Source organism: Clinocottus analis, unplaced genomic scaffold (assembly GCF_023055335.1).
Source record: "Clinocottus analis isolate CAN_PGR_092001 unplaced genomic scaffold, fCliAna1.0.p SCAF_21, whole genome shotgun sequence".
In the NCBI taxonomy this organism is placed as follows: Eukaryota; Metazoa; Chordata; class Actinopteri; order Perciformes; family Cottidae; genus Clinocottus; species Clinocottus analis.
Window position 1 is genome coordinate 9303917 of NW_027175943.1, and position 26059 is coordinate 9329975.

The following is a 26059-nucleotide window of genomic DNA, read 5'->3' on the forward strand; positions in this document are numbered from 1 at the left end:
ATAAACAGTGAGCCGAAAATGGCTGAAGAAGTGCTGCAGAGCTGCTGTTCATTCTCAATGGGATCAGCAGTGTCAGCGTTACACAGAGGCATTCCATTTAAATATCAAAAAAAAGGTAAAGCGCTCGGGGAAAATAAAGCCTCACATCTGCAGAGAGAGGGAGAGAGAGAGAGAGAGAGAGAGAGAGAGAGAGAGAGAGAGAGAGAGAGAGAGAGAGAGAGGACGGATGGACGTGAGAATGCTGACGAGAGATGGACAAACGGACGATGACGAGCGAGGGAGAGAAGTGAATGAAGGTCATTGTGTTTCGCTTTTCAATGAGTGCGCGTGTGTGTGTGTGTATTTTGCGGCTGAATGCGCTCGCTCTGTGCGTGCGAGCCGGTGTTATTTTTGTCACGTAAGTACTTTGCCACAATTTATTACAAGGAAGATAGAAGACCCGCTAGCCACCAGAGGCTCAAATAAGACGGAGGGGGAGGAGAGGAGAGGGGGGAGTAGCTGGTGTGTCTGTAGTAGATGTGCAAAAAGCAAATAGGGTTAACGTGCTGTCTTGAGCTTCAGACAGCAGACGGCGACTGAGTGGTAGACGGTGTTCTAATTTGACGACCGGAGGGGGAGGAGGAGGAGGAGGAGGAAGAGTGTGTGTCCCAGGACATCAGGTTAGAGGACAATTTGATTTGAAGCTCCTAAGTGGCCACATTAAAAGCAGCGGCTGAGTCTGTGCTACACTCAGTTTTGAAAATGAGAGTCTGTGTGTGTGTGTGTGTGTGTGTGTGTGTGTGTGTGTGTGTGTGTGTGTGTGTGTGTGTGTGTGTGTGTGTGTGTGTGTGTGCGCGCGCGTGTGTGTACTTGTGTGTGACGGGCAAGAACAACACAATGCAGCAACAACACCCCCCTCCCTCTGCTCTCTGCCCAAGGCAAAACCCTGGCCCAATTTGACTAATTAAAAAAAAAAGAAAAATGCTGAGTAACGGACACACACTAACTCACCTTTGAACACAGGCATACACAAACGTGCGCATATGAGCATGGGGAGATAACCTTGTGGCGGTGTGTGTGTGTGTAATTGTGTGTCCTGAAAGGCCACGACTGCCTGTAGTCAAACTTGCTCTGACATTTGCAGTTATGATCAAGGTATGATGCATTTCCCCACAGTCACGCTGAGTAACTGCTGACTCAGGGCGCCTGGAGACTCGGCCTCGGCTTGCAGCAGAGACCAGTTGGACCAGTTCAGCCGCGCTGGTGGACGCCGAGCGGATGTCCCGTTGTAATTACGAGCCAATGACATTTCCGTGACGAGTATGCAGCGGTGTCGCAAATACGGTGTGAACATTTTAGTGGAAGAGTTGCGATGAAGCGGAACACTAGACGAGAAACATAGCAACAACAAAAAAAACAGCTGAATAGAAGAAGTCTCAGAGATCAACCCGGAGCTCCTTTGAAACATGACTTAGAGCTCGGCCGAGGCACAAAGTGATTTAATAAGTGACGACGTGGAAACTTACAGGGACAAGGTTCTGCTGAGAGGAGAGGTTTACTGTAGAAGAAATAATCTGACACCAAAAAACTGATTTGAAAGAATTAAAGTGCATATGTGGTAGAATGCAGGAGAGGATATTTAAGCTCTGGTGGTTAATGCTCTAACATCGCACAAGAAGAAATGTAGCTTTCAGTTGAATATGAAGGTCATTAATTATAGTATGCTGTTCATTCAAATCATGGTAATGTGGACAAAATCAGGTTGAGTTCACTTTCACAGAAGAAACAAACCAGAACATTTTAACATTCAGCATGTTGAAAGTAGAGATTCAAGACCTATTTCTCATAAAGAAGTATTCAAACAAATTGTATTCAAAAAAATACTTGACAAATACTTGATTCATCTTTGCAGCTCTGATTTCATCAACAAATTATTTGACTGAAAAGAAAACTGCTCACATTGAATTATATCTAAGCCACATTGGGACTTAAACTTAATATCAACTTGGAACGTGTCACAATAAACATGTGCGTGTGCGTGCGTGCATATATCTATCAACATATACATTTCAGAGCTCGGTCGAGGCGTCCCAGAACTGATAACGATGTCGAATGTTTAATAACCTTCATCGGGAATCATTTTGGCCATGACAATCACGTCTTTGACAATACTTCGACACATCCGTTGCATCAACTCCCTCAAATGCAAAATGCTAAATGTAAGCAGCGGATTAGAAATGTGAAGCTCGAGCATGTGGAGTGATTACAACCCCTCCAAAGATGGAGTGGCGGTGGGAGTCACACGGCGCTTCACATCTGAATGGCCGCTTCAGCCAAAACCGTCCGCCAGATTGAGTGAATTTGAAGCGAGGAAGAGCGGATTGGCCGTCGTCAAATCAACAGCAGCTGATGATACGCAACTCTTAAGAATTGCTTAAATCCGAGAGGGCAAAAAACACATTTTCCTTCCCAGCAGTAAAATGTAATGAAGCCATTTCCCGTCTGACCTTCTGTACTACAACAGACTCGGCATAACACGAGACGCTTCTTTCACCATATGTGCTCGTCGTCTGGCCACCGGTGCGTTGCAGCTGCTCCGCTGTCACTTCGCATTCACTGCGGTGGCCGTCTGCCACGTTCCTGCATTTTTCATATTTCACCTGTGTGATAAACCACAATTTTCAACGGCACTGTTCTGTTAGTCGACAACTGTGTTTCCCCCGCTTGAGCTAATGAAGCGTCACGCAGCTCTATTGTTGGATATTCTGATGGTAATGGCGCCAATTTGACAGGATACTTCAAATTAAATACAGATCTTTGACACGTTGATCCGCGACTACCTGGACACTAATCGCTGTTTCCGTCATGGTTTTCACCTTATTTTTGGATTATTATGTTTGCATTATGGTTTACCAGGCTCAGGTGACAGGCGGCTTGACTGATGACGACAGATTGTCTGTAGAGCTATTGATAGTTATTTATACATATGGAGCATGTGACACCATGTCAGTCTAAGTGAGAATATGATTGTAGCATAAGATTATACGTGCTAATTCAAAGCATTTTTCATTTAAGACATACAAAAAAGCTGTTTCTCTCCATCAACAACAGCGCTTCATACCATATGCTGCCAGTAACTCTTGAACTCGACTCAGCATAGCATGGAGACGGGCATGGAGAGAGATTGAGAGAGAGCAGATAAAAGAGAGAGAGAGAGTGTCGGGGAAGGAGGATTGAAAGATGAGCAGATAGAAGTAGAGAGACAGCAGATAAAAAGATTGATTGGATATAGAAGAGCAAAGAGGAGGAGAGATGGGAGACGCTGCAGAAGGAAAGGTCGATGGAAGGAAGCGAGGAAGAGAACTGGAGTACAACGGCAGCAGAAGAGAAGGGAATTATCATTTGCCTCATCTCAATTTACGATAACCAGCTTCTTATCTTGGACGGGGGAGGGGGAGCTGCCGACAGACAGACGTTGGTAGAAAGGAAATCCTGCGTTCCATTTGTGTGAAATTGAGACCCCTAAAGTTCGGGCTTGGTGGAAATGCGCTGAATGCAAACACCAGCACCGGCCAAGGCCACAGACACAAATCGGTCTCCCTGTGTTTAATTACGCCAAAGTAGCGGAGTTAATTTGATAACGACATGCTACACAGAGCACCTTCAAAGAAAAGAAACAGATGTGAGAGGGAAATTGAAGAAAACTAATGCTGACAAAGAGGGAAGATGAAGAGGAGAAACGATGCTCAAGCCGAGTCTCCTTAACGCATCATTTGCCGCCCTGTTTCCTGCATTCACAGTCTAATTGGCCGTCTCCTTCACCTCCACTGACTCCTAGTTCAATCCATTGTTGCCTACGTTGGCTCCTAATCTCCACCTCTCCCTGACCTCCGCCTGAGTCTTTCACTCATTTAATTTTGCTCTTATGAAGAAGAAAATGTTGGTTGTCTCTTTGTATCCTCCTCCACTTGAAGAATATAACTTCCGGCTCTTTCTCTTCGTTTTTCTCTGTCACGTAAAGTTTTTCACTGTCACCGCCGCTTTTCTTCTGGTTTCCCGTATCAGTACTGCTCCTCCTGCTCAATCACATGCTTTAATATTAAAATTCCTCTCTACACTTTCGTGCTTTCACCCAAATATATTTTGGCATTTCATCTTTGTCCCTCCGACCTTGTCCTTCTCCATTCCAGTCTTTTGCATATTATGTCCTTCTCCTCCCGCCCATGTGCCTCTACTTTAGTTCCCCTATTATTTCTCTTGCTCAACAGCTGCATATGAAATATACGTTCTCACCCTGACTTCCTACAGTGTGTCGTCACTTTCAAGGGCGCGGGTTTGCATATGGACCTACCGATACATCAGGAGGGCAGAGTTGTCCGTACCAATATTTGAGTGAACTTGTGAAATATGCAGTGTTAGAAAATATTGAAAACTTTTTCGCCCTATTGCCATTTAATGTTATGTTGGATTTCATTTCACATTTGGGAGGACCACGATCAAATAAGGTAAATATAGTGTTTTATGTTGTATCGGGCGGATCTATTATTTTTCCAAACATAATGACTCAAAGCCCATTAAATTGGGACTTTTTGGAAAATACATATAGTTTTAATTCTCAAAATATGAAAGCTGAAGCCTTCGAACAAAGTTATGTTGAAAATGTTCAACAACTGAGCAATTAAAATCCAGAGGTCTATACATGAATGAAGATGCACGAGCGTATTATCGAAGTGAATCGGTGCCACGTGCACATTTAAAAGACAAACAAAAGACACAATAAAGGAGGCAAAAGCAAATCTTGCCTCTGTGTGTGTCGACTCCGCAGGGAGGCCATTAAATGAGAGGGGTTGATCTAACAGAATAAATATAACAGAACACCTGAGAGCCTCACTTTGTATCTTTTGTAAAACAGGCATTGTCAACCTGTTTCTGCATGTTGTGTTTACCCTCACCTTCATAAAGATGTTTCCACTGAAAATGACGTAGAAAGACGGAGATGAAGAGTTTGACACTCATGTACAGAACTAATGAGCTGATTTGCTTTCCGACTTCATGCTGAAAGACGCTCTCTTCTCTCTTCTCTCCTTCACCTCGGCCCTCACTCTGCACCTTCCTTTTTGCTCTCGTCTACGTCTTCAGCCGACTCCTCATTCAGCCGCAAAGTAAGAGAACATTGTCCTCCGTCCTCATTCTCTTTACAGCTCTCTTTTTTTTTTTTTTGTCTGGTGTTTAGGAAGGAACAGGAAGGTATGACTTTGTGTCTTGTTCCAGAGTCGGAGCAGAAGCCCTCCAGCAGCATGAGTGTCACCTCAGCCTTCCCACCCGGCTATTGGCAGAGTCAGTAAATGTTTTACCAATCCAGCGGCATGAGGTGAGCCGTGTTCCACGCGGCTGAATAGACAGGCTCTGTGGGAGCTGAGGAGTCCACCATTGAGAGAATATGAATTGCATTTGTTCGGATGGGGAGGGGGGGGGGGGAGTAGGCGGATTTAAAGCTTCGTAAATGGTGTGTACAGGAAGTCGCACACCTCGCAAGGGTACCTGGATCTCGCCCGAAGCTTCGTTCTGTGATGCTCTGACCTCTCTTGGCCGGCGCTCCGGACCTTTCTCCATCTCGCCGCTTATCCAATTTCCCTCCCTTTCCCCCCATTTAGCGCCCTCGCCACCCGCCCCGCCGCGGCCCCTGTGATTGTCTGCGGCGGTTTCCTCTCGCTCGCGCCCTCGATCTCTTTCGCCTCCGCCAAACTTCCCTCGTTTAACTTGTGTCTTCCGCTGCAACTGGGGGAGCTCGTCACTTCACTGACAGGTTCTCCTTGAGAAAGCTTTCACTCCACGGCTTTTCTGCTCACCCGCCGCGTCGCTCCATGCTCCCCATTACCTTCCAGTATGCGCTATTTATTTTTTCACTCTCTCTCGTTTCATTCCGGATCCGGCGTCTCTGCTTTTCTCGTATTTTGTCCCAGATGTGATTTTGCCTTTTCCCTAGTCGCACCGCAGGGCTTCTCTCTCACCATTGCCGCCCACTGCCCGTCTTCTTCCCTTTTCCCCTCCCTGCCCTCTTTTCATCATTTCTCCTCGTTCCCTCCTTCTGTCCTCCACGAGGCGATGCTACCACCTACTCGTTCCGACTCATCATCCCTGCGGGCTCCCTGCAGACCCCTGATCAGAGGGAGGGAGTGGGATTTTTGGAGCTCTTCTCATCTCGAGGCAACTCTGAGCTTTCTTTTCCAAGAGGGCCACGGCAGGAGATCTCAGTGTGCTTGTGTGAGAGCAAGGAATAAGAGACGGATACAATGGGGTGCCAGACAAGAATATTGTCTTGTTTGACACCCCATTGCGAGAGAAAGACGTCAACAAACGCTTGCCTCACAGCCTCTGCATCTCTCTGTGTTCATCCCTCGCTTGCTGAATGACAAACACACACACTCACTTAATTAGTTAATAAACTAAATTGTATACAAGCAGCTTACATTTGCCTTTTGTGGATGCTCAATTAGGAACGCTAAAACCCCACAAATCCACTTGCATCTCTGAACCAACACCACTTACCGTCCCTAAAAACCTAAGAGATCTGTGTGTAAACCTCAGACAGGGAGGCTGAAAGAGTTTTACCAACTCGTCAATACTTCCCCGTTTGTCCTGATTGAACGGATGATTTTCATACTCGTAACTAAAATCGAATATAATCCAGCTGTTGGAGTTAACAGTACAGCGTTGCCCTCGGCCCTGTTATTATGATTCAAATCGAACTGCAGCGCTTCTTTGCCCGCGGAAGATGTAGAAACGTGGGAAATAAAACTTGAGAGCTCTAAATCCTGCGTCGTTACTCAAGATGCTGGTTGAGGGGTTTTTTTTGTTGTTGTTGTTGTTGCAGTTTATCATAATGGGGTTTTGTGGACGTGCACATGACTGTTTGAGCTAAATGTGAGAAGAGATCCCATAAGGTATGTAAAAAATGAGGCAGTCAAGAATGTTTGTTTAGGCAGCTGGTAACAATTAGATATAATATGAAACCCAATTTGCATTTGAATCTGCAAGCAGAAGGCGTAATGGATTCATGTAATAACGTTAAAACTAACTATGCAAGTAGACAGTCTCCAGCAACAGCAACTTTGCAGATGTTTGAGGGGGAAACGTGTCATAAAAAAAGTGAATAGAGGGAGAAAAATAAGAGTTGTTGTGAGCCACAATGGGCTGTCACTCACGTCTCTCGAGGTGAGGGCTGTATATACGATATGCGCAGCTTTGTGGGCCGCATATTGTCATACGTTGCATCTTAAGCCGCAGCTTAGCTCGCGGTTGCTTACGATCAAAGGCCTGGCAAACATCCGCGGCATCGAGACTACGAGGGGAACATTGAAGCTTTAACAATGTCCCGTTGCTTTTCAGCAGAAGCACAACGGCGCCGAGGCAAATGTATTACTTTTACTTCCATGAAAAATTCAGAGTTTGACTGCACACAGAGATGTCAGACCGTGGCACATTGCTCAGCACTGATCATAGCACGCTTTTCAAAGACGCTCACCACCACTTGCTGAAGTGAAAAACCATTTGCTATGCAAGGGAAAATAATACTCAACGAGGAGCTTGTAGAGTTCAGTCAAATAAATGAGATCGGCTGCTATCATTGCGCGGAAAAAAAAGAAAGAACGCTCGAAATGTCTGTTGCCACAAACTTCAAATCTCTGTGAAAATGAGAAAAGCTTACAAAGATAACGCCACAGAGAGGGAAAACTAAGATGTTGGATTCTGCACGTTGGGAAACATGCAGCACGCCGATCCATTTGCTCATGTGAAAGAGCCACCAATTCAAAAAAAGATTGCATTCAAGGACGACAGTGCACACCAAATTAATCAAAAACAATTTTCAGGTCACCGACTGGTCACTGGGCGACCAATTAATGAATCGCAAGTTCCTTTTGCAGAGACTTGAACGTGATAGAGACGCCCAACATCATTTCATACACCCAGTGTTTAGGTCACTCACCTACACAAGCAGTAACTGATTAGTCCCTAAAATCTATGCAGGGTTCAATGAAAGGTGAGGCGCTTAATCAGCCTCCTTTTGTGCGCCGCTGCGGCTTGAACAAGAGGTGAATTATGAAATATTTATTGTGGAAGTGAAAACAGATGTCACGGCACGCTCCGATCCGTAGAAGGGGCAACAGCGACGACACCGTGCGTCACTTCGGCTGATAGATGCTCACAGCTTGAAGAGACTTTGGCTGTTTGAAATGAAAACATTTTTTAGCTATAGCGCGCCACAGTTGGTGGATATTTACTTGCCTCTAGAGGGAATAAAACGCTTAAACACAGCAGTGTTTATGCCAACAAATACAAATGCTTTGTTTTTGGCATATAAAAAGGCAGCAACTCCTCTGAAAGTATAATGAGGGAGATTCACGAGCATGTCGCCTGTTGGTCGACTGCTAGTAATCCCGTAATTAACAAAACTTCAGTGAACTGTGGGTCAACAAACATCTGGAGGGTGTTTCGTTCTACAAAAAGGAAAGCAACAAGGTCCCCACCCACACACACACACCCACACACACACACACACACACACACCACCTTCATGACCTCGCCAGCGCCGCTGTGCACCTGGGGTTTGCGCCTCGCTTCATTGACTTGAATTGAATAGACTTGAAACTCCCGAAGACACAGATGGCCGCCCAGAGGCTCAGAAGTGGACGTGCCGCAGCAGTGTGCGATCGTTCAGAGAAGTGTAAACGTACACGCATAGATGCGTAACCAAGCGACACGCGCGCGCACACTCCAAGCAACGCAATGGTGTCGAGCGACGTCGCCTCTCGTCAGCCGCACGTGGGAAAGGTCGGCCTCCCACTCGTCAGCCCACACACACACACACACACACAACCAAGATATAGAATAATGTGACAATAAAGAGGCAAAGAATTACAACAATACATAATACATACAATATACATAATACCTTGAGAACTTTGCTGAAAAAGAACAAAAAAAAAAGCCAGTGATTGACAGGACAATACAATGAGGAGAGGAGTTGAAAAGACACACAGCTGAGTGACTGTGCAGCTCATCATCTGCACACACACACACACACTCACCCCATCATGGTGGTTCAAGAGTATTTAAAAAGGATAAAACCACAACGGTATTGGCAACTTAGTGCCGCACACCACCCAAATATCTCCGCCTGACCAATTTCATTACACAGTCCGGCACTAGACTGAGATGCTCATTGTAGTTTTTCAAAGTCCTGACTGAACATAATGTTCCCCTTAAAAAGTCCCCAAAGGAACGAACACAGAGAGAACATTTGTACAGCGGACCTTTAGCCGCGTCTGCAATATCCTGCCTCCTCTAAAACATTACGGACCACACCGCTGCTTCTGGCTCCACGTTCTTCTCTCCGCCACCGACTTTTGGACAAGTGACAACGTGTCAGTGCCGGCGTACAATTACTGCTGCCTGCCTGCCAATTGAATCCTTCCCACTGCGGAGCTGGACATTTCATATCAATATTTGTGATACGAGATTCAATATTGTCTGGGATTTGGTCGTTGGAGAGAGAGATTAAGATACGATAACCAATCATCAGACAACATCGCAAAGAGCCATTAGCACAAATAAAACGTGACTCTATTCATGGTTGCGGTCCCTTTGAAAAGCACTCGCATCTGAGAGCAAATGCCACAGCAACTGGACCGAAGGATGGAAAACGCTGGACGCTTGAGCTGGAAAGAAGGCAAGAATGTGGCTCGATAAGTACTCTTTAGTCTTTTATCCTTTATCTGGACACCTTTGCCAAAAAAAAAAGCCTGAATGTCAAACTCTGCACTGGCTTTGAAAGGTACACAAAAGAGTCCAAACTAATTTGTTGTGTGTGTGTGTGTGAGGGTAGAGGTGTGGGGGTAATTTTGACATGAGCTGGATGTTATCACAACATTAATAACATTGCAGCCCGGTCTGTGTGGGAGAAATGAAGTAATTTATGCAGGAAATATGAATTTGTTTTCCAGAGAAAATACAAATTACAGTGAAGTTCATTATGTGGTAGCACAGAAGATGAGGAGCTAAGATAGCAAAGCGGATGACAATCAGACAAGTAGGCGGGAGAAGGGCGAATGAGAAGAAAAGAGCCCCCCTCCCCTCGCTCTCCCTCATCCTCGCTCTCCTGACTTGAAAGCATTTGTTTCCTCTGCAGCAGCACCGAGTATTAAGCTCAAATTCATTGTCAACTTAAAATGAGACAAATCCCCCCTATTCTCACAAAAAACATACATTACTCTCGCGCGCGCACACCGAGACGTGCCGACGCGCACCTTATTGCTTAAATCTCGGGGAATAAAAAGTCTGGGTCCCTCTGAACAACACGCCCTCGCTTTGCTATCGATCCGAGCACTATTTATGCATCCTCTCTTCCTCTCTTCCTCGCCCTCCCCCACTCGTCTTCAATAGCAGGCGCCGCATTACGGAAGCAAACGCAAACCGCCAATCCCGTCACAGAAAAAGGCAGAGATAAGAAAACGCCCGCTTTGCCTTTAGAGTGTCTTATCCTAAATCCATCTCCAGTTCTTATCGAATCTTTACCACCCGCGCTTATCTTATTCCGTCTGTGGACTGTCACCACACGTCTGAACACGACAAACACTTATTCTACTTTGGGGAAAATGTTTGCACCGAGAGACGGCTGGAGTTTGGGAGGCTGCACCTGATGCGGTTTTAATTGACAATTAATGAATACAGACATTAGCTGATCCCAACACCTGGCAAAGGGTGAGTCATAATTAAACTCATTAGAATTAGAAGAGAGACTTTTGTTCTCAATCAGCCATTAAAGCGGCTCAAACAGAAGGCACTCTCCCAGAGTCATTTCTCTCTTTCTCCTCATCCCTCCGGTTCCTTTAAGTATTTTTTTCAACCCTCTGAATGACACTCTTTCCGCTTGTTTTGACAAAATCTTTAAATACTTTATTTAACCCTAATCCTCCGTTCTCTTAGTCAACCCCTGTGCTGTTGTTTGCTCTATATCGACCCGCGGATTTGTTTATTAAAATGCTGTCTGAGCAGATCAAACCATTCGAGGTAAACAAGTTCAATGCGGAAGCAATCCATCGAGGAAATCTTTGGACGTCGACTTCGTCTTGTTTGCATTGTTTTATCCGTTCATCTGAATGCAATTGCATTTGTTTGATTTGTTGAAATAGCGGCGAGACCAATGCAAACCCAATCAACAGATGAGCGTTGTTGACAAAGAAACCTTTGATTGTTCAGGCAGAACAGTTGATTCCTGGCGAGTGTATCGGGCGCACTGTTTGTTTCCCAAACCGCCTAGCCGTCTGGTGCTATTGTTGCTCAGATACTTGAAGTCCAGCGTTACCACCAGTCTCACTGTGATTTAATGAGATCATATCAATTCATTGCATTCTTATTTTTTCCAGCCCGCTGACAGGAGAGCAAAGTACTTATCCAATTATCTCGGTAAGGATGATTTAAGTCTGCTGACAGACGGCTTTGTGACAGCTGCGAAAGAAAAGGAAAAAAAAGATAAAGATACCGTAGACCGTTTCCGGGAACATTTTCTATTGCCTATTTTAGGCATTTACTTGATGCTCTTATCCAGAGCCACTTAGAGTGAAGGCGGTGGTAGAATAAGCTTCAGTTCCGAGCTCACTAGCACTGCTGGGAAAAAAAAACAAACTATATTAATATATATATTTTTTAAATGGAGGAAGACCATTTTAAAAAGTGAACAGCGAATTAGAGCGAGTTGAGGTGGACGACGTGGAGAGGAACATGAATCAGTGGAGAGAAGGTGATTTGAGGTCATTCTTGCAGGAAAAGCGGTTGAGCTCATGAGGATGGGGAATGACTCGGCCTTTCTGACCAGTCTTTCCTTTTTTTACTCTGGTTCATTGTGCCTCGCGGGCTTCCAGTGTGTAAAAACCCCTGACATTCATAATTGTAAATAAGCCCAATGCCAAACGCTGTGCTACAGTGTCACATTCCCTTTAGCATAGCATTACTCCTCCACGGCCCCAGGAAGCTGCTAACTTTTCAGCAAATACATCCTTTGATCAAGAGGCCGCTGCGTGAGAAGCAGGCCGGCACTCGTTTCCTCCTCTCAAAACAGCACACGCACAGCAGAAAACGGAAACATGCAGCGGTGCCGTGGAATATATTACTTTAAGAACATTTTTAAAAACAACTTCTGTGACCCCGTAGTCAGGCCAAACGAGCCGCTTGAGATGTCGAAATTCAACTCCTCTAATGGAGGAACTGCAGAGAGTTTTGCTGACGGACCACCATGACGTCCAGAAGTCAGTCTTTACATACTCGGCCCGAATTTGGTTTGGAAACAGGAAATTTATCAGCATTTTGTTTGTGCCGTCCAAGACTATCAGACTGGAAGCACAGCGAATAATGCAGCCCCGAGGGGCCGCCGGCAGAGCTCAAGACGTTTTGGTCTTGCTTTTTCCTTCTTTCTTTTTTTTTTCTCTTCTTTCCATCCCTTCGTATCGATCCAGCAGTCTCGACGTTGAGATGAAATGCCACTCTGAAAGGGTTTGTCCAACGCCGCTGTAAACATGTCACCTCTGCCGGCCTTCCCCCTCTGAAGGGCTTCAACGAGGTCTTTGTAAATGTTGAAATTGGGCAGCTATTATGCGGGTTCTCTTTATGGCCAACACAAACTCTACTTTGGCTCAAAAAAAATTGAAATGAAGTGTACCTCCACTTCACTGCCCTCTTTTCCCATCCAACCCGTTTATGTGCACTTGTGGAGTACGGCCAGATCGTCCCGTGATATATGTGTTGATACGTGCTTCTGCGTGCGTATCCGCCGTACCGTAATTGTTCTGCGGAAACCGAGCTTGGCATTTAACGCTGTCAGGAGTGGAGAAACAACAGGAAGAACAAGGGGAAGAGAGACGGATGAGTGCGGAGAGGCAGATGAATGTATTGATGAACTGCGCTGAAAGCCCATCATTTAGCCTGACGAGAGCCAACAGACACTCCCAGACCAAGGCGTTGGGATGTTTATTAGGAAGAGCGTGGTGAGCAGGTCAACCTACGGGCTCTGGGAGAAAAATAAAAAGATAAAACATTAAAACTGTCAGTGCTACTGGGCTGCCAGATGTTGCGACGGGAGGAAAAAAAAGCAAACGCAGCTGCCAAATCGCCAGCACACCTCATAAGGAGGTGTGTGATGGCATGTTTAGTTGAAATATAAACGAAAAAACAGCTTTCGTATTGCTGGTATGTAAAGAAATAAAACATAGGAAAACTGCTTTGCTTTTAATAAGCAGAATTGGCAGATCTGACTGATCGGATTTGCCTTCAAGGTTTCTACGCATTCTTTTTAAAACACTGGGAGGGGGAGAAAGAAAAAAACCCAGATGCGCACACAGGTGTAGTCGTCCGATTTTAGTGCACGCAACAATAAAGCGCCGCTGCGTTTAACGCTGCCCTCGAGATGAACTGTTTGGAAAGCATTCTGTTCCCTCTGCGAGTGTGACTGGAATAATGAGGCGACCAGCCGGCCCACAGGAATCCAGTTTGCAGCGTCATCACGCCCGTTCAATAAAAGACTCTGGGAAAAAAGAAAAGATGTGAGGGACGCACGCAGGCCCGTAAAACAGATGCTCTGGTCGCCACAGTTCAACTTCTAGACCGACGACACGGTCGCTGCGAGGACAGCTCGACCTGTGTTCACACGCTGGGCTGCGCGTGATCGGCAAGTCACATTTCAATAATTCTATGTTTCAATAAAAAGCCGGTTTACAGCCCACCAAAGCCGGCCCTTTCCTCTGAAAACACGTAGTTAAAGCACAACGGGATTAAACATCGAACGCCCGGAGCTCAGATCGTAATTTAATCAATTATCCGGGCTGATTGGCTCCATTTGTTTAGTTTCAAGGAACGCAACCAACCAGAGTGACCGAAGAAACAGCTCGGAGGATTTTCCGGAAGAGCAAGAAGAAGAACCGTGCGTTCCAACGCGGTGCAAAAAAAGTTGCATCATGCCGTTTGTTGTTTAACCCGTTACATGAGAATGAGTGTGTTAATTGTCCCGTAGGCAGACTGCATTCATCTTTGTGCGCGTGTGAGAGTATTAGAACACATCAATTAATCAGCGTGTGTACCGACCCTTAATTAGAAAAAAAAAAAAAACCCTCCCCCCGGACGCCTCTACTCTTGTGTGCGACGTGCGCGTTAAAGTATGTCCGCATTGGGATGCAACGTCGCCAGCTGCAGAATCTCAATATTCATGACGACGCATGCTGCATAGGAAGTTGCACAAAGCCACTTCTCAGACTCAAAGGCACATTTAACCGTGGTATTTTTATTTTTTTCCCCCCCCTTCTACTTCTGAACAAACAATGTCCTGCTGTGATTTCAGAAAAACAGGTAAGAGGCTTGTTTTTGCGGCCCCTCAGGTCTCCGCTGACGTCGCACTCGCGTGGGCCTGAACTTCATCGACATGCAGTCGGTGCTTTTCGAGAGGAACTCGTTCTGCTCGAGGTCACTGTCGCTTCCTGAGTGTGCACTGGTCATTAACTCAATTTTACATATATGTTTTTTTTTTGGAACATGTTCATGGTGTGCTTGGAGGCAACACGCCGGAGAGGATTACCAACATGGCCGACAGGTTCGCGGCGCTTCATGTCCACATGAGCCGCATATTGGATGCTCTGTCGCATACTCTCAACCCCGCATTGCTCTCTTTGGTTTTCATTCACATGCAACACCTGGTCTCTTGACTTCTGCTGCAGATTCGCATTCTCACTCAGCCTCGACCCCTTTCCCAGCCATTCAAGGTGCACGATATTAGAAAAAGGGATGAAAAGCCGGGCTTTAATATGTTGTTCCTCGCAGATGTCGGCGGCAGCTAAACACAGAGCCTCAGGAGTAGTTTTATTTATCTTTCATTCCGCTGCAGTCAACTGAGCATACATCGCGCCCCGATCGCATATCGCTGAGTTGAAGGGGAAGTGAACTGCAGGTGACCTAAACCTTAGACGCCATGACGGATAGTCCGTCTGCTAGGAAAGTGTATCACTCACCCAACTAATCAGATTTCACAGCAGCAAGGTCGTCGCCCTCTCCCCCTCCCCCCACACACACCTCCTCCATCTCCAGCTCGCTCCCTGATTATAATTTAATATTCACACAGACGTCCAGGCAGCTGGGGGGCATGAAAGTGTGTGTGTGTGTTTTTTTTTATTTTTTAAACGTGCATGCGGCTGAACTCAAGCTGTGCCGTTACAGCAGACGAGGCGGCAGATTGAGAGAAAAGGACGACAGCGGAAAAGAGGGGGGCTGTGGCATTAGCTCGCTTTGAAGTTGGCTAAATGTTTCATTCAGTACGGTGAAAAGCAACTGACAAAAAGGACATCGTTTCAGTGATATTTCTTCATATCATATCCACACGCACCAGGTGTGGTGTCAAATCTGCAGTACACAATCTACGTGTCGTTTCTTATTGTTGGGAGAACGAGAGAAAAAGAAAACAGAATGAGAATGTCAGGAAGTCGAAAACCCAAACTCGAATAGAAAATATGACAGAAAAGGTTTTGATTCCCTGAATAATTGACGACGCGCTGGATTCAAGGACGGAGAAAACGTGGCGGAGAAAGAGAAGGAAAGCATAAAAAAGCCACACATGTTCCGCTCCCAGAAGAGGAGATGAGGACCTTTCCTGCTCGGACGGGAAGTCACGACACCTGGTAAGTGTGCTTTTTACTAGGCGGTTTGTCTTGGGAGGATTGGAGTCGGTTTGTCTTGGGAGGATTGGAGTAGGAGTAGGTGATGAAAGATACTGATTCACATGAATACCTCAAAGTTTTCACCAGGTCTCATTCGAGTGGAAACCTCTCCTCCTCTACGTGTTTGCCTTTACTTTAGTTAATTTACTTCTCCAGCGTCATCCAACCTATATCATTTCTCCATTCCTACTTCCTCCATCTCCTCTCTCCTTCTCTGCCCGACCCCCCCTCCCCGCCCCCCTTTCTTTAATTCGTCACAGCAGATTTCCAGCCATTTAATCCTGATTATGGCTTCAAAGTCCCAGTTGACACCAAGCCGCTCAAACTTGCTGTGTGTAAACATGTGCGCGAACGGCGGCGAGACGCCGATTCTGGTTATGAGCACATCTGTCGCGTGTCTGTCATTTTTTTGGCGGCTGCGAGACACTGCGCTTGTGTTGACGCGCCGCTTAAGCGAGCGTGCGTGTTCGCGACGTGATAGCCCACTCTTAAGCCGGAGTGGCAGTTTCAGCCGATAAGTCACGTTTGGGCAAATGTGCTCGCATGTGTGACATTGTTTTCCCCCATAAAACAGCTGTTTTCGGAGTAATTGTTGGCGCGTCGCGTTTATGTGTTGAAGGGAATTGCTGGGTGCCGAGTGGCTGAATACTAACAGCCTCAATGCCCGCTGTCGTTGGAACAACTTTGGCTTTTTTTTTTTGTTTTCTTATCGCCTCATGACTCCTTGTCTCATTTTCCTGAGGTCATAACACTCACCCTTGTGATAAGAACACAGCATTATCACAATGTTTATGGTTGCATCAGACTTCACGAAGAGATCAGAACAGTTATCTTGTGATCTAATGGGAATCGGTGGGAAAGTTTGGAAGCTGAGTCCACCAGCCAAAACTGGGTGAAACACACATGAGTCCTCGAACAACTCCATGGACAGACGGTGATGAAAACCTGAGCAATCCAATGGCATATCGAATAATGCTCCTATTGCATTCGAAAGCAGTGGCTCGTTATATTAATGCACCAATTTGCTTAACATTGGACTCCTGCATTGACAAACAGACAGCACACTTTCTCATATAAAAGTGACACACTTTGCCGCATCCCAAGTGTTTACAGTTGTCAAAAGCGGTAATGGTGCAAATAGACGTTGAAAGAAACGACAAACAAACATGCCATTTATTGTTTAAGGACAGAAAACTGCTTATTATAATTAATAATGACAGAGGCGTTTTCCAGCGTTTGTACTACAGCACATCTATTCAGTGTTGAGCAGTCATGCAGTACATAAACCTGTCAGTGCAGGAGGAAAAACTGAGACTTCTCCTGAGTGGATCTGAAATTGTAATGCCTTCAGGGCCTGAAATTAAGTCTTTTTACATCAGACTTTGTTGGTCTCTTCAGACTTTTTAGGAGTCCGTCTGCCTCTCTCCTCACACCACTAAACAAGTGGTAAACAAGTCCGCCTGTCATTTCGTTGGTTTTCTTCCTGTCCTTTTTCCCATTAGTGTCAACTTTTTGTTTTATATATAACTACTTTCTCCTTCGTCTTTCTCAGTTTCCTTTTCACTCGGTAGCCACAACTTCCCCAATTCGTTCCCCTCCGCCCAATTAGATCAGCATGTTCTAGATGTTCTTTTATTTAATTTCCGGAAATAAGGCCTCTCCAGGACTTCAGCGTGCACACAAACAAGCACACACAGATAATTACAAGACTGTTCTTTTGATGAAGTGCCATGCAAGTGGTTGTTAAGAGGTGGAAAATGAAGAAGCGATAGATCCCCTCCCCCCCAAAAGAAGCATATTAGTGTGTCACTTTGAGGAAGAGAGTGTGTGTGCCAAAGAAAAGTGTGCGTCCAAACCCTTTTTTTCCCCGAGCTGATAAGTCAGAGATGAGATGGATTTCCCTTCGTTTCCCTTCTCGTTGTAAATGCTGTGTAAATGATCCTGGATCAGTGCGTCTGGCTTCGCGTTGCTTGAAGAACCAACTCCAGATCAGAGGCAACAAGGATTCATCATGTCACGAGCCCCCTGTGTAATTATTGAAGCTGATTGTATCGTTTCATCAATATATACTGTGTTTAAATGATGTATTTCTTGATTAGACAAAGCAAAGGGAACAGATAAAGTATATATATATATATATATATATATATATATATATATATATATATATATATATATATATATATATATATATATAGTTGGCTACATTACCAGCTAGATGGATAAAGTGAATGAACAAACTAGCTTTTCAACCAAGGAGATACTCTTTTTTTCCTCCTGCTGCCATTGTGCAGGCTGTAGTGTGGTCTGAAATGATTGAGTGCTCTGCAGCAGCCTTTCTTCAGGGGAGGCAGCGTGGATGATGCTTCAACAAACCTTGAAAAAGCATTTGCATGGCAAATGGCCTTTTGCCACTCTCAAACTAATTACTATTGTTTGATGTTTACCACTCTGCCAAATTGATCTGATTCACCCGACATTTTCTTTGTTCCTCTCGTGGTTATTTAATGAAAATGAGAGCGAGAGAAAGAAATAAGAAAAGCTGTGATTTATGAAGTATGTACGAACCGATGATTTATTTGTACTGCACGGTGATTTATGTCTGAGCTTCATTTTGGATGCGAATGAAGCGGAATTTAGTGTGTGGACTGAACAATAACCGTTGTTGATTTGACAATCACAATTTATGAATATGAATAACAGCTTTAAAAAAGGAGCAAATGTTTAGCATTAAAAAAAAAACTAACCAGAATGCAGATATGAAATATTGAGATCATTACCAACCTGTAAGGGAGTCAGTGAAGCATTAACCGGTGAACCAGAGACGCACACGAGGTAACCAGAAGACAACGTTGCTCATGAAGGGAGACAGAGGGCAAACGGGTGAGAAAGTAGGAACGCTCGACAGAAGGAAAAGATGAAATACAGAGTAGAGGAGTTGTTTACTTGGCAGGCAGATCCAGAAATGAGAAGAGTGTGTGGAAAAAAGAAAGAAAAAAAAAAAAGAGTTTGACATGACAGTACAGACGCTGGGAAGAAGAGAGCTCGGCCAGACGGACGTGTTCACAAATACACCCGGACACAGGTTAACAAACACACAGACACACTGGAGACAAGCGGGCGAACCGAAAGCGAGGATGGATTACCGGCGTCCCGATGCCCCAAACACAGCCCAGTCGACACTATCTTAACTGCCACGAGGCGAAGGCAAAACTGAGTCCGCTGAACGTCAGCGCATGGAAACGATAGATGAGAGTTGATTTCTTTCTCTCATTATCCCCCCCCCCATAATGAGCGACCAGCCGCAGACCCTTTTTCCACAAGAAAGTGCAACAGTGTTGTTTATACGACGGATTCCAGCTGCATGTACACGTTTGCAGCTGTTATTCATGTCATTCTAAGTCAGTCATTTGCTCAGCATGTGTTGAATTGTAATAAAAAAGGAAGGCAAGCAGGCACAGGGGAGGAGACGACAAGGAGCCGTTGAGCAGGAAGCAGCGTGGCAGCGTGACACCTGTTGAGTTAACTCCACTGGTCAGAGCCACTGTGACCCAGTCCAAAGTGATCTTGGTGGAATGGTGCACGAAACAAGCACAAAGTCCAAAAAGTAATAAAAACCTTACTCTGTCATTGAAATGAAGAGAGGCAACAGGAGGATACATTACCTTATGATGGAAACTAGCCTGTGATCGTGAAGCGAAATATGACAGGTTCTTCAAAGAGAGACACACACACGCACTCACACACACACACACACGGGTCAAACAACCTCAGGTCACATCGGACTCGCCCACCTCTTACAGATGAGGTGTCAAGATAAACAGTGATAAAACTACAGTGCCTGAAGCAAAGCCCCCAGCGACTTAAACCCGACTTCTGAAGAAACAAACTGTGAAGAGTCCCACATACACACCCTCAGAACACCCCCCCCCCCCCCCCCCCCCCCCCCGCCACACACACACACACCCCTCCGTTTTTTCAAGTATCCTCCAAACTGGACAGAAAATTGAGTCTGGAAGCGCTACAAGGATAAACATCTAACCAGCCACCGTGTCTCTATTTCTGATTTCTCTCTCTGTCGGGCAATTTTTCATTTGTCTTTTTACTGACACATGCACACGCACGCACACACACATGCACACACACCAAAATCGTCCATCTGATGTTCTGCAGCAGGGGAGTATGTGTCGGCTCCTGAGCTCATTAGTTATTCAGTCATTAGTTGGTTTCACATGACAAGCCATCAACCCGTGTGATGAGCAATCTGCACAGGACAGATGCTCCCTTACTTTGCATTGACAGGAAGCGCTCGTCCAGTTCAGTGGGCGTACAACACTCGAGAGGAGGCAAAAGGTCTAGTAGGAACTGGGAGCCGACCTTCATGTTTATAAGCTCCCACTAGTTAGTTAACCAAGTGATTCAGTGCTGTGAGTTGGTTGAAAACGAAGACTTTGGCTTCCAGCCGACTCCCTTTCAATGATAACCCTGCGAGTGCTGCAGGGATGACACATTTGTTTACGAGCAGTTGCAGCTTCGCTTGATCCATTTCTTACACTTGGAAAAAAAAAAAGAAGATAAACAGAAAGGCCCCCCGGAAGTCTGTCAGACCTCAAACAAGGCCGTTTCCAGAAGTAAAAGATAATGTGTGTGTCCGCCCCGTCACTCCACTCTGCTCCAAAATGCAATGGCTCCTTGGCCCATGCGACACCCTTACTAGTTCCCTGAAAATCAAGCCTCGAGTTTTACTCCTGAGAGAAACAAACAGCAAACAAACTAAACCGAAAACTTGCTTGGCGGATGTAATAAAAGAGCAGCCTTTACTCTTTACATGCAAAGTTGCAGTTGCCCCCTCATGGCATGACGAGTTCAGCCATTAAGGTCCGCAGATACATATGAACACATTCCTTCCTGTTGTGATCTTGGTGTTGAGGACCAACTGAATTCTTGTAATTCATTGCCCCGTGTCGCTCGATTACCTCAAGATAAGCTGGAGAATCCTGATGCGTTTGTTCCGTCACTTTAAAAGAAAGGCCACACAATCTTCAACACGTGTCCGATATGTAACACACACACACACACACACACACACACACACACACACAAACACAACAGCCACAGGTGCACTGGGCCGGACCATCTTGTCCTTTTACGTTACACTCTCTCTATCTTGATAGCCCTTTTAGCCATCGCCCCCATCTCTTCTATCCATCTATATTTACCCTCCTGCCACATGTCCTGTCACTTTCCTGCCCATCACCCTCTCCCCTTTCTCTCTTTCTTTCTTATTCTTGCTGCTGGATGTGTGACATTTTCATGCTTAACACACACACACACACACACACACACACACACACACGGCTCATCCTTTTGTGCAAACACCCACAAACATACACAGCAGCAGGAGATAAACAAAGCTTTCTGAAATGCCAAACATAATTCCACACAACAGTGGGGAGCAGCATGTTGTCAAGTGGCAACCAAGTCATTCAAACTTTCGTCGCTAACAATCCAGCGCTCACTGGAATTTAAAGGTTATACTACACTTAACTGTCTGAGGAATTATCCCGCCTATAGAAGCCACCGAACTCGCACAATCACAAGAAAACCATAGTGTACCTCCGTCGCCACATTTTCTTTAGCGGGAGGAAGGAAAAGAAGGTGACAGCCCTCAGAGTTATATCTCTGTGAGCACACCAAAAGCATTAATAGTCCTTGGATTTGTTGCCAAGGCTCTCGCTGCTATTGCTGTGTTGGAATGTCACCAGTAAGAAGCCTCTCTCCAAGGCCACCGATCACAGAGAAACACTGAACCACAATTCTTCCTCCGGACATGCTCATTGGTCCCTTTTGGACCCATGAGAGTGTACTTGTGGTGCATGAGACATGAGATGCACGGAAACTTGATTTAGCCAGCTGCGTATGTGGATTCATACGCAGTGTATCGTCTAAATGAAATTTATTAAGACGGATAACAGGCTGGGAATTGGGGAATGAGTCATGAATTGACGTAGGGTGCTCACGTCAAGCTGACATCACTTCTCAAACTCTTGACTTTTTATTAGCCAAGTATCTCCAGGAGTGGATAACATATTAATTAGTTATAGTCTATAAGTACAGGATCCAGTTTCATGGGAACCAAAGCCCATGTGGTTTCCACTGCGGAAAGCTCATCAGTGACAGATTATTACTTGTGATGCCAGATGGCAGCAGTTAACTAGCTGGTAAGAAAGAAAACCCAAACGCTAATGTGTGTTGGCAAGGCACGAAGTACTTTTTTAGTTTTTAACTCTGGGACATTAAACCATAGCAGAGCTGCCAAGGTTCCCGTCTGCCACCAGCAGTGTATAATTCAAGAGCTTGTGACGGTAAGACAGTGTACCTCAATGTTCTCCGTTGGTGTAAATGCTTTAGAATCAGACCGCCGGCGCAGAACAGACGCCACCCCGTTTCAAGCCGGAGCAGCACGTTTGCACTCAGGTTGCTCGCAGTAGCTCGTCCGCTGCACAACGCCTTCAACCGCTTTAGCGATTCCAATTGCAGCCAGTGCAGGACGGGCTCATCTGATTGGCTTGCCGGGAAGTGTTGACATAACCTACAGTCCAGCGGCGGAGACAAAGGACAGTATCCAGAACCAGGTCCTGGCCGACACTAAACACTTCATCGCTCCATCAAAAAGGGACAATTAATTCATGAAATATGTGTTGATGCTCTGCAAAGTGCACACAAAGTCTAATGAGGAATTAGAGTTGAAAAGCCCAATTTCATCACATTATGACTAATTCAAAACTGATTGAGCAATGACTGTGAGCTACTAAGCTACAGGAATCCCTTTATTCTTATCGACATCATTTTCAGCTCACTACAGGTGGGAAACCATGTACGAACTATTATAATTTATTCATGAATTAATCTAAAGAGGTTTCACATTAACAGTGCATTCACACTCTCGTTGTTGCACAACGGAAGTAGGACATTAAATGCTTCTCCGATACCAATGAAGCCTCTGTGCTTGTCTTCTGACACTGGCAACGGATTCATGAAGCAAAACCTTTTCAAAAGTCATCAATGATATTTCAGCGTTGAATTAGACTGTACGGAGACGTAACGAGTGGAATGTGAATTCTCACTTAGCTGCAAAAAAACATGATGTGCCGAAGAATGATTTTACTTTTCATTCTTCATCCTTTTAATCTCCAAGATGAGAGCAAAGATGACGTGTTGACCGTGGTAACCGACTGCGCTCGCTTCACCTTGAAATGAAACGCTCCATTTTCTACAGTTAAAAGACTTTTTTTTGTGGCTTGCAAAAAAAAACATCCAAGAATTTGGCTACTCAGTGCAGTGTTTCAAGTTGTAAGACGATTAATAGCTACAACACCTTGCACCTCAAAGGGCTGAGCTGAAGAAAGTCATACTTGTGAGTTATTTATAGTCATCCAGATTGTTCATTTCCCTGCAGTTGCAGGGGTAAAATATTTAAGACGCAAAAGTACAAATTACTTGCGAGTTTAGTAGAAGAAAAGATAAGCACAAGACAAATATCATGTGTCATGTTCTGTACTTCTTTCTTGTCTAACTCGCCAATTAACTTCATAAAATGTCATCTGACAAAGTAGAACACAAAGTGGCAAAGAGTGTTTTAACACAGTAATGTTCATGAACTGTGACACGGCTGGTTCGACTTGGTGTGCCGGATCACCGTCACGCAACAACAAAATAACACAAGTGGGATCTTCAAGCCGCTTCGTCCGTTTGTACAACTCTCATGGTATAAATCAAGTAAGCCATTTCAGGAACAAAACACTGAAAATAATCCCGCTAAAAGGTGTTCATGACACCATTATCTTACTGTGCATGACTTGTACATGAACAACCTGTGCAGCTCATTATTTTTAATAACCTCCATCTTTTTCCTGATGTTCAACAACTGTTGTGTCAACTACTGTTTGCACCTGCTGATTAAACTAGAGGCCTCTGTTGTTGTTTTTTTGCAGGGGCGTATGAGGTAGTTTGAGACGCAGGGGGCATGTTTTCAGCATGAAAACCAAGAAATACAGAATACAGTGAGCCGGTAACTTGAAGTGTCCTAGAAGGCCGGTGCACCACTTCACTGTAACGCTGATTCCTTTGAAAGCTGTCCTCTCACTCCACTAGTTTCCACTGCTCCGCCCCATTAACCGTTGAGCAGTTTGAGATGAGCTCTTATGAATCCATTCACAGCAGACCAACACAACGAAACCATCAAATGTCCTCATTTCTCCTGAAACAAACATTGTGGGTCAATGACAACCGCCTATGACAAAGAAGCTTTAAATCATCCGCAGACTTTTCCACCGTTTCCTCCCGGCAACAGGAAACAAATGAGAACTTGGGGGAAAAGCGGCACACGGAGCACCAGCGGGGTCAGGTGTACACGCACGGCCGGGTGTCCTACCTTGACACCTCGCACTCTGAACTCGGCCAGGGCGCGGCTCATCTTGGAAGCAGCTGTCTGCAGGTCCTTCCCGCTGGCGATGACTTTCACCAGCAGGGAGTCGTAGTGCGGCGAGATGACAGCGCCCTGGAAGGCTGAGGCGCTGTCCAGACGGATGCCCATGCCCTCACCACTACGGAAGACCTGCAAGGAACGGGGCAGAGGAGGGGAGAGGGAAGGACGAAACATGAGAAATATATTATCAAATGTTAACATTCTGAACCGAAAGTCTGCCAATTGCAGTAAATAATTGGTAATTAACTCAAAGTGAATATAATTATAGAAGGAAAAGCGGTGTTAAAAATATATGAAGACCCTGAACAGTATCCCTGTGGATGTTATTCAGGTGGGTTCTGCACCAGAAATAAACTTGTCAATTTGAGATTTTCATTTTGGCTGTTATAGGCTCATCCTACATGGTCCAGTGATCTCCTTTTTCAGATACTCTGTGGAAGAAATACTAATATTTGTTTAAAGTAGTGTGCTACCGCTCCTTCTCAGTCATTTTTAAAAAGGTATTTATATTCACACTCCCGAGGTTGCAATAATTGTAAAAGTAATTGCAACCCACTGCCTGAGCAGACCGGAGGGTTTAAGATCAACTGACCAGTACATGCACCCATTGCTTCACAGCTGTGTGACACGTTTCCCAGTCTTTTCCCATCACCCTCCACAGAAAGAGCTAAAAACAGCATGAAAGAAATTTGCATCTGTCTGAAACGCTGGAGATGCAGAGTTAAATGCTTTTCTCTGCAACTGTCAGTTCTATATTTCTGAGCAGGATTTTCATTCCCTACTAATTCGAATATCTCAACACCAGTCACAGAATGGGTTTTTCATGGCTCGCTTGTGGATGGAAATGTGGATGTCAAACATTTCTGTTGGGAGACTGCAACGTAAGCGGAAGTCAACGCACACTTGGAAGGAGATGGCAGATAGATGAGAGAGGAGCAAAATAAGAAAGGCGGAGAGGACGAGCATGAGAGGAGTTCGAAACAGAAAGGATGGACGCTTCCAAACCGCCTGGCACGAGAGCACAGAGAGGGAGGAATGGACTGTCCAACACCACAACATATGGAGTCCCTCGAGGGCTGGAAGAGAGAGACGAGTAGAAACTAAAACTGTAACATTGTTGTGCCACACTGACGAGATGCGAGTGATATTTTCAGAGAATGTCGATAAGCTGAGCTGCCAACCATTATTATTATTACAGTCCGGTTTTTCTTTTACAACTCATCATTTTATCTTTGTTTGTGGGGTTGTTTTTTTTAATGCAATTTTGTTCATCGCCAATGGCTCGGAATGATCAAAGTACTGCATGACACCCTCCATAAAGCATGTAAAGGAAATGTGCTCCAGCAGTATCGTATGATGACAACTGTGTGACTGAATAGCAGCCAAAGTGAATGAACCACTGACAACCACGTCATTGTGGAAGCACCTTATATTCAAGCTGAAGCTAAATGAACACACACTTATATGAAATGTATTACCATACATTCAACACCTAAACAAAATAGCCAAGCATCAGATTGCTGTAATCCTTTATACACCCGTACACCTGAACATGAAGCCGAATGCTCGATCACTGCTCTGCGTGGACGTAAAAACTAGTTTTCAATTTGGATTTAATATTTAAAATATTCATAGAACTGTCCTTCACCAGGCAGGAGTTTTGATCTTTTTTAACATAAAATGGAGGCCGAGTTGAAAGAGCTCGTCTTTATGGAGCTGTAAATGAATGCGATGCTGAGGCAGGGGAAATTGCGACGAGTAGGACTGCCCACGCACGCTGCCTCTACACCTGTGCAATATGCCGTTTCAAGGTTCACAGCCCCAATTTCCAGGTTGTGAT

The 26059-nt window shown here is 45.1% G+C and overlaps 1 protein-coding gene across 1 annotated transcript in view; it reads right to left on the reverse strand.

Annotated features, from left to right (window-relative positions):
* pcxb (pyruvate carboxylase b) overlaps positions 1-26059 on the reverse strand; it is a 253655-nt gene that overhangs the window by 114209 nt on the left and 113387 nt on the right. Inside the window, exon 12 of the mRNA XM_068587655.1 lies at positions 24166-24348. Coding sequence (XP_068443756.1) covers positions 24166-24348 — 183 coding nt within the window. The remainder of the gene's footprint in view (positions 1-24165; positions 24349-26059) is intronic.